Source organism: Oncorhynchus clarkii, chromosome 10 (assembly GCF_045791955.1).
Source record: "Oncorhynchus clarkii lewisi isolate Uvic-CL-2024 chromosome 10, UVic_Ocla_1.0, whole genome shotgun sequence".
Lineage (NCBI taxonomy): Eukaryota > Metazoa > Chordata > Actinopteri > Salmoniformes > Salmonidae > Oncorhynchus > Oncorhynchus clarkii.
Window position 1 is genome coordinate 22,927,541 of NC_092156.1, and position 13,694 is coordinate 22,941,234.

The 13,694-nt window shown below is 42.5% G+C and overlaps 1 protein-coding gene across 1 annotated transcript in view; it reads left to right on the forward strand.

The window, feature by feature from the left end:
* Positions 1-513: 513 nt before the first annotated feature.
* The window catches only part of LOC139418156 (protein turtle homolog B-like), a 175,387-nt gene continuing 162,206 nt past the window's right edge, over positions 514-13,694 (forward strand). Inside the window, exon 1 of the mRNA XM_071167387.1 lies at positions 514-807. Coding sequence (XP_071023488.1) covers positions 744-807 — 64 coding nt within the window. The 5' untranslated portion in view covers positions 514-743. The remainder of the gene's footprint in view (positions 808-13,694) is intronic.

Consider the following 13,694-nt stretch of genomic DNA (forward strand, 5'->3'; position numbering starts at 1 on the left):
ATCAGTAGAAAATATTTTAATTAAAGTCTGTGTCAATAAACGATTAGTGTATGATAAAGTAGCACGGTGGACCGTTCACCGTCAAGAGTGTAGGAGGGCGCGCAGGTTGCACCTGCAAGTCGCCTCATTGTTTTTGCATCAAGTCCCATGAAGATGGAAGACATATTTGGAATCCTAACTCTCCGCTCGTGTTAGTGAGTGCAATTATGTTTTAGATAGAGGAACTTGCCTATTCGATCCAGAACCTATCACTCTCTCTATCACTGTTATTGCGCATGATTCTGCGGCTCTTCACGCTCTTCACGTACAACTTCACGCTCCAACTCACCTTGAAACAGGGCTCGTCTGGTATTCTGGTAGTGCCTCCAGAGCGACAGTGGGGAAACCAATCCACGCCCCAAACCCTCCCAAACTCACCAATAAAAATAATGCGGAGGCGGATCTAATAGCTAAATTGTCATGCTTGTTTTCATGTTAGATTTGCCATCTAGACCCGTCTGATCTCCTCTCAGTGTTGCAGGTGCTCTGTCTAAGCGAGAGAGGATGCGAAAGGAGTGCAGGGGAGGGATAGAGAGAAGGAAAGCGCCGGTGAAAAAGTCAGCAGTATGGTGCAGGGCATGATAAAAATGATATCAACAGCAGCAGATAGCGCGTTTATTGACCTGGGGGCTCCGCAATGAAAGGTTTCTTGCAAGGGACACTTTGAGATATGATGAGGTTTCTTTCTGGTTGGCAATAGTACTATGATTTGGTATGTGGTCACTTTGATAGCAAGTGTATTCAGCACCCGAGGAACGGCAGCTCAAGGTGAGTTGAAGTGCAATATTTTATACTGCTTGCTGATTAAGTTTTATTGTGGATATGTTTAAAAGGGTAAATGGCTTTCAGAATGATTGGTTGTTTGCCTGTCGTAAATGTTGTCCACAAGTAATTAACAGAAGTACGAAATTTGAGATGATTAAATTGGACATTCAATGTGTTTGAAGTGCTTGCACCTGTTTCGAAGTGTCATGTTGCAAAATGGTCTTAGAGTATTTACTATTATTCTGTACGTAAATCCAAGACACTCCATTAAGTATGATATGTTACGTTTGGTTGAATGATGAGACGAGCACAAATTAGGAGGAAAAGTAATACAAATGATTTTAATTATGAATAGCCACTCTATGTCCAGTATCTAAATTAGGATAATGGGGGTGGATAATAAGAAATTAACAGCTCTAATCATGATATATATCACTAATATATCTAATAATATGGTTTGGGCATGGATTGTCATGCTGCTATAAATTTGATTAACCCTCTTTAGGTAGCTGCAGAGGCGCATGCAAAGCACCATCCTGATTCTCAATAGTGTTGTAAGCTACAGTAAGCATATTGACTGGTCTATAGCTTTTTGTATGTTTAAAAACGCATGGTTAGTTCAGTGTGTTATAGATTCTAAAACACCCGTCCTGTAGAGTTTTCTTTTGACTTCCTTCATCGCAAAATGCAGGCCTACTTGTATGTTTGTGCTACCAGCTATGGTAATACATAATGTCTTGCCAAAACAGGTAAAGTGGTAAATGGACACATTTTCATCCCAATATACCGGTCTCTTATATGGACTCAATTTGCCCAGTACTTCCATATTTGTCCACTGGGTGGAGGGATCTTTGATATTATCAAATTGCTGCAACATGGTACATTGTACAGTATATTGAAGTATGGTGAAACATGCGCAAGTAAGTTTATACTGCATATATCCATTGACAGTTGACAGTTCATTTTTGGTTTAATAATCAAGAGGTCGAGTTTACTTTGACAGTTAGCCTTTCCTGCTGTGTAGATAACAGTTACACGTAGCCTACAGCATTCATTACAATAGTAGTATATCTTCCTTTCACATGTAGTCCCATTCAATGCAGTATCAGCCAGGCAGGCAGCAGATGGTTGTCATTGCCAAGAAGACGAGGACAGTACAGTGAGTGACGCTGTGCTGCTGGTGTTATATGCCTCTGGGCGACTGAGGACTGACTGTCTGTCACCTTGCTCTGCCGCTCCTGCGCTCCTCTGCATATGTTCCCCGTCTCGGCGTTACAGACAGACAGTCACTGAGCTCTAGAGCTGTACACACTCACATACACACATACACACCAGCAGAAGCTGGCTGTACTACGTTCTTCTGCCCGAACGCTCTATCTCAAGCTGTCAGCTGGCAAACGCCACCCTCGACTCTGGCCAGCGATAACCCTGGACACAAGTTCTCTCTTTCTGCCCCCCCGTTAATCTGTTACTCTCTCCCCGTCTTAAGTCTCATCTACTGTCTTTCTGTCTGCTCCTCTCTCTGTCTGTGCACCCCCCGCCCCCCCCCCCCACACACACACCCTCCATCTCCCCCTGTTCTTTGGTCAGGTGCTTTCTCTAAATTATCTTCCTCTCTGCCTCACTCGCTTCCTCTGTCTGTCTGTCTCTCCTGCCACCTATTTCCCTAACTCTCCACACAAACTCAACACCCCCCACCACCATTTAAGTTGGCTGGCTCTAAGCAATATGGGATGACAGAGTGGGGGGGCGTGGGAGCATGGAGAGCGTTGTTAATGGAGGCCTGGAGGGGTGCATGGCAATCGGCTGCTAGTATCCACACTCCACTTGTTACATTCCCCACATAGCCCCCCTGAGGGAATAGTGAGTCTTTAACCATGATATGAGCATATGTCCACTAACAGGATGGCGCTCTCCCCCCGTAAAACTGATTATGATTAAGCTGTGAGTTAAATGCCACTCTGGTGCTCCACCATAATGCACATGGTGCAGAGTGGCCAGGTTGTGTTGGGTCAAGGGGCGGGTTGGAACATCACTTGCCCCCCAGGATCGTTTCTCAGGTCTGTGTGTGTGTGTGTGTGTGTGTGTGTCTGTGCATGTATTTGTGCTTGCATGAGTGGGCTATATGTCTTGCGTGTGTGCAGACCGGGGAGAGTAAGGAGTGGAAACACACAGGAAGAGATTTAGTTAAAGGCATAATGTTAGAGATTTCAGTTCCTAATACTTTTACTGCCTCACAGGGCCATTGCAAAAAAAAAATACTTCAGTGGTATGTATACACATTACAAAAGAGGAGATTGGAGAGAGTGGGCGACTGTTGATGACCTCACAGAAACCTTAAGACTAGTTACTAATTAACCAAAAATAGGAATGCTGAGACAGCCAATTTAAAGCAATCAATTTCATTGTGAAGGTTCGGTATTAGGTGTGTATGTGTCTGTGTGAGTGAGCGCGTGAGATTGGTACAACTTTATAAATGCAGACAGATAATATGGTTCGTTCGACATGGTGTCGGAAAAATTCATTATGCAAGAAATGGTGGTGGAAATGCCTTTATGTGCAAATATTTATATAACCATCATATCGAAGTAAACTAGGTGTCATATGATAATAGTCACAGTGTGTGGTCCTCCCACTATGACTCGGAAAAGCATGCAGTTTATTGGACAGTAATTACATTTCGGACAGTAGTTACACATAATGGAAACAGGTAATATATACATTAAATTATGACAGATTTACCTCTGAGACTATCACAGTGCAGGTGCATTTATACGGAGACTTGATTACACACAGGTGGATTGTATTTATCATCATTAGTCATTTAGGTCAACATTGGATCGTTCAGAGATCCTCACTGAACTTCTGGAGAGAGTTTGCTGCACTGAAAGTAAAGGGCTGAATAATTTTGCACGCCCAATTTTTCAGTTTTTGATTTGTTAAAAAAGTTTGAAATATCCAATAAATGTCGTTCCACTTCATGATTGTGTCCCACTTGTTGTTGATTCTTCACAAAAAAATACAGTTTTATATCTTTATGTTTGAAGCCTGAAATGTGGCAAAAGGTCGCAAAGTTCAAGGGGGCCGAATACTTTCGCAAGGCACTGTATACATATGAGATGAGTAATGTAGGGTATGTAAACATTATATTATATTAAGTGACATTGTTTAAAGTGCTAGTGATACATTTTTACATCAATTTCCATGTTCTCGCTCATTTTATGTTATTTTAAAACGAAATAATCGAAATAAGCTATTATCATTATTATTCATTTAAATCAAATCAAATTTATTTATATAGCCCTTCGTACATCAGCTGATATCTCAAAGTGCTGTACAGAAACCCAGCCTAAAACCCCAAACAGCAAGCAATGCAGGTGTAGAAGCACAGTGGCTAGGAAAAACTCCCTAGAAAGGCCAAAACCTAGGAAGAAACCTAGAGAGGAACCAGGCTATGTGGGGTGGCCAGTCCTCTTCTGGCTGTGCCGGATGGAGATAATAACAGAACATGGCCAAGATGTTCAAATGTTCATAAATTACCAGCATGGTCGAATAATAATAAGGCAGAACAGTTGAAACTGGAGCAGCAGCACGGCCAGGTGGACTGGGGACAGCAAGGAGTCATCATGTCAGGTAGTCCTGGGGCATGGTCCTAGGGCTCAGGTCCTCCGAGAGAGAGAAAGAAAGAGAGAAGGAGAGAATTAGAGAACACACACTTAGATTCACACAGGACACCGAATAGGACAGGAGAAGTACTCCAGATATAACAAACTGACCCTAGCCCCCTGACACACAAACTACTGCAGCATAAATACTGGAGGCTGAGACAGGAGGGGTCAGGAGACACTGTGGCCCCATCCGAGGATACCCCCGGACAGGGCCAAACAGGAAGGATATAACCCTACCCACTTTGCCAAAGCACAGCCTCCACACCACTAGAGAGATATCTTCAACCACCAACTTACCATCCTGAGACAAGGCTGAGTATAGCCCACAAAGATCTCCGCCATGGCACAACCCAAGGGAGGGGCGCCAACCCAGACAGGACGACCACATCAGTGAATCAACCCACTCAGGTGACGCACCCCTTCCAGGGACGGCATGAGAGAGCCCCAGTAAGCCAGTGACTCAGCCCCTATAATAGCGCTAGAGGCAGAGAATCCCAGTGGAAAGAGGGGAACCGGCCAGGCAGAGACAGCAAGGGCGGGTCGTTGCTCCAGAGCCTTTCCGTTCACCTTCCCACTCCTGAGCCAGACTACACTCAATCATATGACCCACTGAAGAGATGAGTCTTCAGTAAAGACTTAAAGGTTGAGACCGAGTTTGCGTCTCTGACATGGGTAGGCAGACCGTTCCATAAAAATTGAGGTATATAGGAGAAAGCCCTGCCTCCAGCTGTTTGCTTAGAAATTCTAGGGACAATTAGGAGGCCTGCGTCTTGTGACCGTAGCGTACGTGTAGGTATGTACGGCAGGACCAAATCAGAGAGATAGGTAGGAGCAAGCCCATGTAATGCTTTGTAGGTTAGCAGTAAAACCTTGAAATCAGCCCTTGCTTTGACAGGAAGCCAGTGTAGAGAGGCTAGCACTGGAGTAATATGATAACGTTTTTTGGTTCTAGTCAGGATTCTAGCAGCCGTATTTAGCACTAACTGAAGTTTATTTAGTGCTTTATCTGGGTAGCTGGAAAGTAGAGCATTGCAGTAGTCTAACCTAGAAGTGACAAAAGCATGGATTAATTTTTCTGCATCATTTTTGGACAGAAAGTTTCTGATTTTTGTAATGTTACGTAGATGGAAAAAAGCTGTCCTTGAAATGATCTTGATATGTTCTTCAAAAGAGAGATCAGGGTCCAGAGTAACGCCGAGGTCCTTCACAGTTTTATTTGAGACGACTGTACAACCATTAAGATTAATTGTCAGATTCAACAGAAGATCTCTTTGTTTCTTGGGACCTAGAACAAGCATCTCTGTTTTGTCCAAATTTAAAAGTAGAAAGTTTGCAGCCATCCACTTCCTTATGTCTGAAACACATGCTTCTAGCAAGGGCAATTTTGGGGCTTCACCATGTTTCATTGAAATGTACAGCTGTGTGTCATCCGCATAGCAGTGAAAGTTAACATTATGTTTTCGAATGACATCCCCAAGAGGTAAAATATATAGTGAAAACAATAGTGGTCCCAAAACGGAACCTTGAGGAACACCGAAATGTACAGTTGATTTGTCAGAGGACAAACCATTCACAGAGACAAACTGATATCTTTCCGACAGATAAGATCTAAACCAGGCCAGAACTTGTCCGTGTAGACCAATTTGGGTTTCCAATCTCTCCAAAAGAATGTGGTGATCGATGTTATCAAAAGCAGCACTAAGGTCTAGGAGCACGAGGACAGATGCAGAGCCTCGGTCCGATGCCATTAAAATGTAATTTACCACCTTCACAAGTGCCGTCTCAGTGCTATGATGGGGTCTAAAACCAGACTGAAGCATTTCGTATACATTGTTTGTCTTCAGGAAGGCAGTAAGTTGCTGCGCAACAGCCTTTTCTAAAAATTTTTGAGAGGAATGGAAGATTCGATATAGGCCGATAGTTTTTTATATTTTCTGGGTCAAGGTTTGGCTTTTTCAAGAGAGGCTTTATTACTGCCACTTTTAGTGAGTTTGGTACACATCCGGTGGATAGAGAACCATTTATTATGTTCAACATAGGAGGGCCAAGCACAGGAAGCAGCTCTTTCAGTAGTTTAGTTGGAATAGGGTCCAGTATGCAGCTTGAAGGTTTAGAGGCCATGATTATTTTCATCATTGTGTCAAGAGATATAGTACTAAAACACTTGAGCGTCTCTCTTGATCCTAGGTCCTGGCAGTTGTGCAGACTCAGGACAACTGAGCTTTGAAGGAATACGCAGATTTAAAGAGGAGTCCGTAATTTGCTTTCTAATAATCATAATCTTTTCCTCAAAGAAGTTCATGAATGTATCACTGCTAAAGTGAAAGTCATCCTCTCTTGGGGAATGCTGCTTTTTAGTTAGCTTTGCGACAGTATCAAAAAGGAATTTCGGATTGTTCTTATTTTCTTCAATTAAGTTAGAAAAATAGGATGATTGAGCAGCAGTAAGGGCTCTTCGGTACTGCACGGTACTGTCTTTCCAAGCTAGTCGGAAGACTTCCAGTTTGGTGTGGCGCCATTTCCGTTCCAGTTTTCTGGAAGCTTGCTGCAGAGCTCGGGTATTTTCTGTGTACCAGGGAGCTAGTTTCTTATGAGAAATGTTTTTAGTTTTTAGGGGTGCAACTGCATCTAGGGTATTGCGCAAGGTTAAATTGAGTTCCTCAGTTAGGTGGTTAACTGATTTTTGTCCTCTGGCGTCCTTGGGTAGACTGAGGGAATCTGGAAGGACATCAAGGAATCTTTGTGTTGTCTGTGAATTTATAGCACGACTTTTGATGTTCCTTGGTTGGGGTCTGAGCAGATTATTTGTCGCAATTGCAAACGTAATAAAATGGTGGTCCGATAGTCCAGGATTATGAGGAAAAACATTAAGATCCACAACATTTATTCCATGGGACAAAACTAGGTCCAGCGTATGACTGTGACAGTGAGTGGGTCCAGAGACATGTTGGACAAAACCCACTGAGTCGATGATGGCTCCGAAAGCCTTTTGGAGTGGGTCTGTGGACTTTTCCATGTGAATATTAAAGTCACCAAAGATTAGAATATTATCTGCTATGACTACAAGGTCCGATAGGAATTCAGGGAACTCAGTGAGGAACGCTGTATATGGCCCAGGAGGCCTGTAAAACAGTAGCTATAAAAAGTGATTGAATAGGCTGCATAGATTTCATGACTAGAAGCTCAAAAGACGAAAACGTCATTTTTTTTTTGTAAATTGAAATTTGCTATCGTAAATGTTAGCAACACCTCCGCCTTTGCGGGATGCACGGGGGATATGTTCACTAGTGTAGCCAGGAGGTGAGGCCTCATTTAACACAGTAAATTCATCAGGCTTAAGCCATGTTTCAGTCAGGCCAATCACATCAAGATTATGATCAGTGATTAGTTCATTGACTATAATTGCCTTTGAAGTAAGGGATCTAACATTAAGTAGCCCTATTTTGAGATGTGAGGTTTAGAATTTAGAATTATATAAAAGCCCCTTGGATATTCTCAGATATATCATTTAAACTAAATTTTTGTTGCACTTCCACCCAGCTCCACGACCACGGCTAAAACCTTGTTGAGATGATCAATGTATTTGTTGCATTGTTGTATCGGCAATTTCTCGAGCCAAAACATCTTGATGGCCTCAAAAGTTTGGACACATCTACTCATTCCAAGGTTTTTCTTTATTTGTACTATTTTCTACATTGTAGAATAATAGTGAAGACATCACAACTATGAAATAACACATATGGAAATAGTTAAGAACAAATTATAATTTACAAGGACAGGCTACTCCTTCCTACCCGTCGGGGAATTAAATCCTGGTCTTCCGCGTGCCTACACGACATGGGGATTCTTTAGCTAAAAATCACAGCACTGTAGTCTACAACCGTCATGTTGAACAGCGCCATATTTTCCATTCCATCCTATTGGAGACCCAGAGGGTTTTTGTTTTTCTTGGAATATAAACACCATAATATTAATCTAATTAATTAAGCAACATTTCTTAAAATCAGTCCCATATAGTATGCTCTTACAAAAATAGGTTTTAAATTCTCTAGTACAGCCACTAATGCTTCTCAAAGATGCCCTCTGGTGGTCAAACTATCACTAACTAGCATTAATGGTACCAGTGGTTGGCACTTAATCTTAAGGATCGCCCCTTTTTTAAATTTTTATTTAGCCTAAAATGACATACCCAAATCTAACTGCCTGTAGATCAGGCCATTTGATACCATTTGTTACCATTTGAAAGGAAACACTGTGAAGTTCGTGGAAATGTGAAAGAAATGTAGGAGAATATAACACAATAGATCTGGTAAAAGATAATACAAAGAAAAAAAACAACCGTTCTTTTGTATTTTCTTTGTACTTTCATCTTTGAAATGCAAGAGACAGGCCATAATGTATTATTCCAGCCCAGGTGAAATTTATATTTTGGCCACTAGATGGCAGCAGTGTATGTGCAAAGTTTTAGACTGATCCAATGAACCATTTAGTTTCTGTTCAAAATGTTATATCTTCACAAAGTCCTTTGCTGTTGTTCTGGGATTGATTTGCACTTTTCGCACCAAAGTACGTTCATCTCTAGGAGACAGAACGTGTCTCCTTCCTGAGTGGTATGATGGCTGCGTGGTCCCATGGTGTTTATACTTGCATACTATTGTTTGTGCAGATGAACGTGGTACCTTCACCTACTCTGGTACCTGATGCTCAACTTATTAGTATTATTATGTGGCCGGTGACACTTTGTTTCTTTAAAGTCCAATATCTTGAAAACTTGACTGCTGACATCCAAAATATTTTAGGACTGTATCAACAGTGGACTTTTGAAAAAAATATCAAAAGTGTAGAAAATGTTTTTGGGAAACCGGTGCTCTGGCTCTCGAAGAGTGAGGCCTTGGCCAGTATTTGAACCTGCATAAGTTCATAGGTTCTTCAATACATTTTTGTAGAGATATTTTTGCACATGGTTCTTTATTATGCTACTATGCATCTAATGGGATGTATTTTCTGGTGAGTAGTTAACCAGTATGAGAAATAAGTCCATTATGGAGAGATGTGGGTCACTGCTTATAAAGATTTTCTTGAACTAGATCTTAAAAAGATGCTTAAGGAATTTGGTAGAGCATTAAGAGCATAGAGCAGTAACACATAAAGCTAATTTTCATCTTTCCTCTAGTTCATGGTTGTTTATGCTTGTTAGCATGATAATATGCTTTCGATAGAGTCCATGTCCCGCTAAAGGAAGTCCTTCACCCTGTTTGAGCTTGGTGGGAAGTACAGTTGCAGCCTCCCCTCTCGCCCAGGGCAAATGCCGTGCTCCATAAAAGTCACCAACCTTCAGACATCAATCAGCTGATATTTGGAATATGAAAGATTGCCTCAGGTCCTAAGCCCTCTGGGATCCAGACTCCATTTTGGGTCACTGAGAGAAACCAGTTTCTATGGTTGAGGTGCCTTCTGGACCAACTGATGCTAAAGTACTGGTGAAAGATGCTCCAGATGAAGATGGGTGGGAGCCTTGTGGAACATCTTCAATTATGCATGATTCTACTCCACAGAGCTTTAGTGTAGTAGTAAGGTCAGTGTGTTATTATTTCAGTCTTGTCAACACTGAAAACCACCCAGTTCACATTTGCAACAAAGTATATTGCTGTTTTATTCATGTTGCAGTGGTGGATAACACCTGTCTGTTTCCCCTCTCCATGTCTGCTGGACGTCTAACCATTTGGAGTAGAAAATTGCTAATTGACCGATAAGGTAGCACATGTAGCCCTGTCTCAGTGTTTCATGTTGTTAGTATGATTTATATGATTAGCTATTGCCTTGTTGGAAGATGTCTTATGCAGACAGGGGAGCTAGGGCAACTTGTCAAACTACCTCAAGGTTAAGCAAGTGTCTTGTGTCTCAAAGGACAAAGCTGTGGCATTCAATTTCTTAAAAATATATTGCACTTCAAACAATGGCTTTCCACAGCAAAAGAAGACAGGAATCCACATTTCGTTTTTAGTCTGGCAGATTAGTGGCTTCATGCATGCGTGCATGTGCTCAAGTGTTTGACGCCCCACCGCTTAAGTCTTTTGGGAAAAGCTCAAGTCTGTACAGGGAAAAGGACTTCCTCACCTTGTAACTTCCTGCATGCCTTAAATTATGTATCAGCCAGGAGGGAAGGTGGAGTAGAGGAGTTTCGGTGCGCTGTTGTTTTTGTGTGGAGGGAGACGGGCGGGTAGTCTCTTGGCCCCGTGTACTGATCTCATGAAGGATGGAGACAGGAGCTGATAGCTGGGAGCCATTGATCGGCATGTTAATGCTATACTTGTCCTAATATGCATCGACAGGCCCACTCCACGGCCCACAAAAACCTGTGGTGGGATTGGACTTGGAGCCGCAGTTGCTACAGCACAGGCCTATTACCTGACTCGCAGTCGACTGAAAGTGTGTTTGTTTATAGGAGCATTTGCACTCTCATATGTTTGCGAAACATCTCCTCTTGTCGCAGTTCAGTCACATTTAAGCTTGTAATCACTTGGGCCAAAGGCTGCAAAGGGAGAATACAGATCAGGCATATTGTCCAGAATATTAATTGTTGTGGCAAAGGCTTTGGCTTTTTCAAGGGTGAGAAGTCCCACACCCTGTTTCAACTAAGCGTCTTTCATGGCTTTTCAGTTCATTGACTGCTTGGTTGTTGATGACGTGAGTACTCTCCTCACAGCTGCTGAACTGCCTTGATGGAGACAAGCTTGATGTGGGTTGCGAAACGCCATGCACTGGTGGTTGGCCATCTTGCCTCTGCTGCAGTGATGCCTTTGAACTCATTTAAACTATGAGGTCACTACCCAGGCCCCCAGGGTCCGCATGGAGGGCCAGGTTGGTAAGGTAACGCTCCTCTATGATGGGTTTGTTTGAGATCACACCAGCAGAGAGGGATTCTACAGTGGGGACTATGTATTAGGAGGACAAAATATAATATAACAGCCAGGCCCTGCCAGGGTCCGTGGATTTTAGAGCGCTGTTGTCGATTTCACATAGGTGAACATTGATTCATCCTCTGTTGGTGCCATGGACCCAAGTGACAATCCTTTGCCTACCCAGTACCCAGTAATTGAGTGTCAGAGAAGTGCCTGGATTAAAATGTTGTGATGTTCTCCATCAGAGATCAAATCAGTTTCATCACAGTCTTCTGTATTGCAATGTTTTATGGCATACATTACAGTTTATATGCGTTTTAATTTTCCATTCATTCCAATATGTTACATTAATTTCAATATGCCATTGATCAGTGCTAGATCCCCAGTAAAATGGCTGGTGAAAATTATTAATATTACCTGGCAGGAACAGCTGGGATGAATTACACCCATTTGCTGATTAAGGCAAAAGTATTGGAGGTAATGGAGCTGTACATCATATAGCAACGACCTAATGATTAAGAGCGTTGGGCCAGTAACCGAAAGGCTGCTGGTTCAAATCCCTGAGCAGAATAGTTGAAAAATCTCTTGATGTGCCCTTGAGCAAGTTACTTGACCCTAATTGTTCCTGTAAGTCACTCTGGATAAGAGCATCTGCTAAATGACTAAAATGTAAATATAGCTGAAATGTTTGTCCAGAAGTTGAAAGCCTAGTTCTCTGTAGTCTGATTGTCTGTCCCTCAGCCAAGTTCTTTGTCAATGATCTGCCGTATTGGATGAGGAGCATACGCTCCCGGGATTGTGTGAATGTGACGGTTCAGTGTGTGCACCCAATTTGTTTCTGTTGGTGTGTGCATATGACATGCGTGCATAGAAAGATGTGTACGAGTGTGCATATGTGTCGGTATGTGCGGAAGTGGGTACATAGGTCAGTGTGCTGAGGGGTGACTGTTGTAGATTTGTTTTTCTGGCGTGCATGCACGTTTGTGAAGTGTGTGTGTATTAGAGCTTATGAGTGAGGGTTCATATGCATCAATGCAATGAAAAGCCTCACAACTCCAAGCCTCCATTTGAATTTTGCAGAGGCTGGCATTTGCGGCAAATGCAGAAAAACAGTTCCCCAAGCATGGCGGCCCACTAATTGACTGTAATCTACACCTCTTTGGCAGCGGCCACGCCTATATCCAGGAGCATGTACTACTCGCCATCATACTGTACACTGAGTCCCACACACTATACTACCTGTTTTTGGGAGTATGTGCAGCCAAGCACCACCACTACCCCTAGTCCGGGGTTATCTGGCAGCTTGGGCCTACTCTGCGGCAGCTGTCCACATGCAGAATAAGAAGATTAAGACATCTTATCCTCCATGCCCGCAGTTTGAGGGCCCTTGATTAGAATTCCACGCTAGTGTTCACTACCTAATTGGCCTGTGTGCTTCGTTTGCTCCGGGCTTTGGTTGTGGTGGTAACAAAATTGTGAAGTGCGGTAGAACAAAACTGCATTCCATGGCAATCCTATTTTAGAAACATCTTGCGATGTCCTGTCTGTGCACAAACTTGTGCTAATATATTGATGTTGGAGGGAGCTTTGTTTCACATTACAATTAGACACCTGTTGATCTTAGGCCAGTGTCTCTCCCCCCAAAAATGATATCAGGCGCTAGTGGGCTTTGGTGTTCTGCCATTGGTGACCTTTTGAATTTACAGTGCCTTGCGAAAGTATTCGGCCCCCTTGAACTTTGCGACCTTTTGCCACATTTCAGGCTTCAAACATAAATATATAAAACTGATATAAAACTTTTTGTGAAGAATCAACAACAAGTGGGACACAATCATGAAGTGGAACGACATTTATTGGATATTTCAAACTTTTTTAACAAATCAAAAACTGAAAAATTGGGCGTGCAAAATTATTCAGCCCCTTTACTTTCAGTGCAGCAAACTCTCTCCAGAAGTTCAGTGAGGATCTCTGAATGATCCAATGTTGACCTAAATGACTAATGATGATAAATACAATCCACCTGTGTAATCAAGTCTCCGTATAAATGCACCTGCACTGTGATAGTCTCAGAGGTCCGTCAAAAGCGCAGAGAGCATCATGAAGAACAAGGAACACACCAGGCAGGTCCGAGATACTGTTGTGAAGAAGTTTAAAGCCGGATTTGGATACAAAAAGATTTCACAAGCTTTAAACATCCCAAGGAGCACTGTGCAAGCGATAATATTGAAATGGAAGGAGTATCAGACCACTGCAAATCTACCAAGACCTGGCCGTCCCTCTAAACTTTCAGCTCATACAAGGAGAAGACTGATCAGAGATG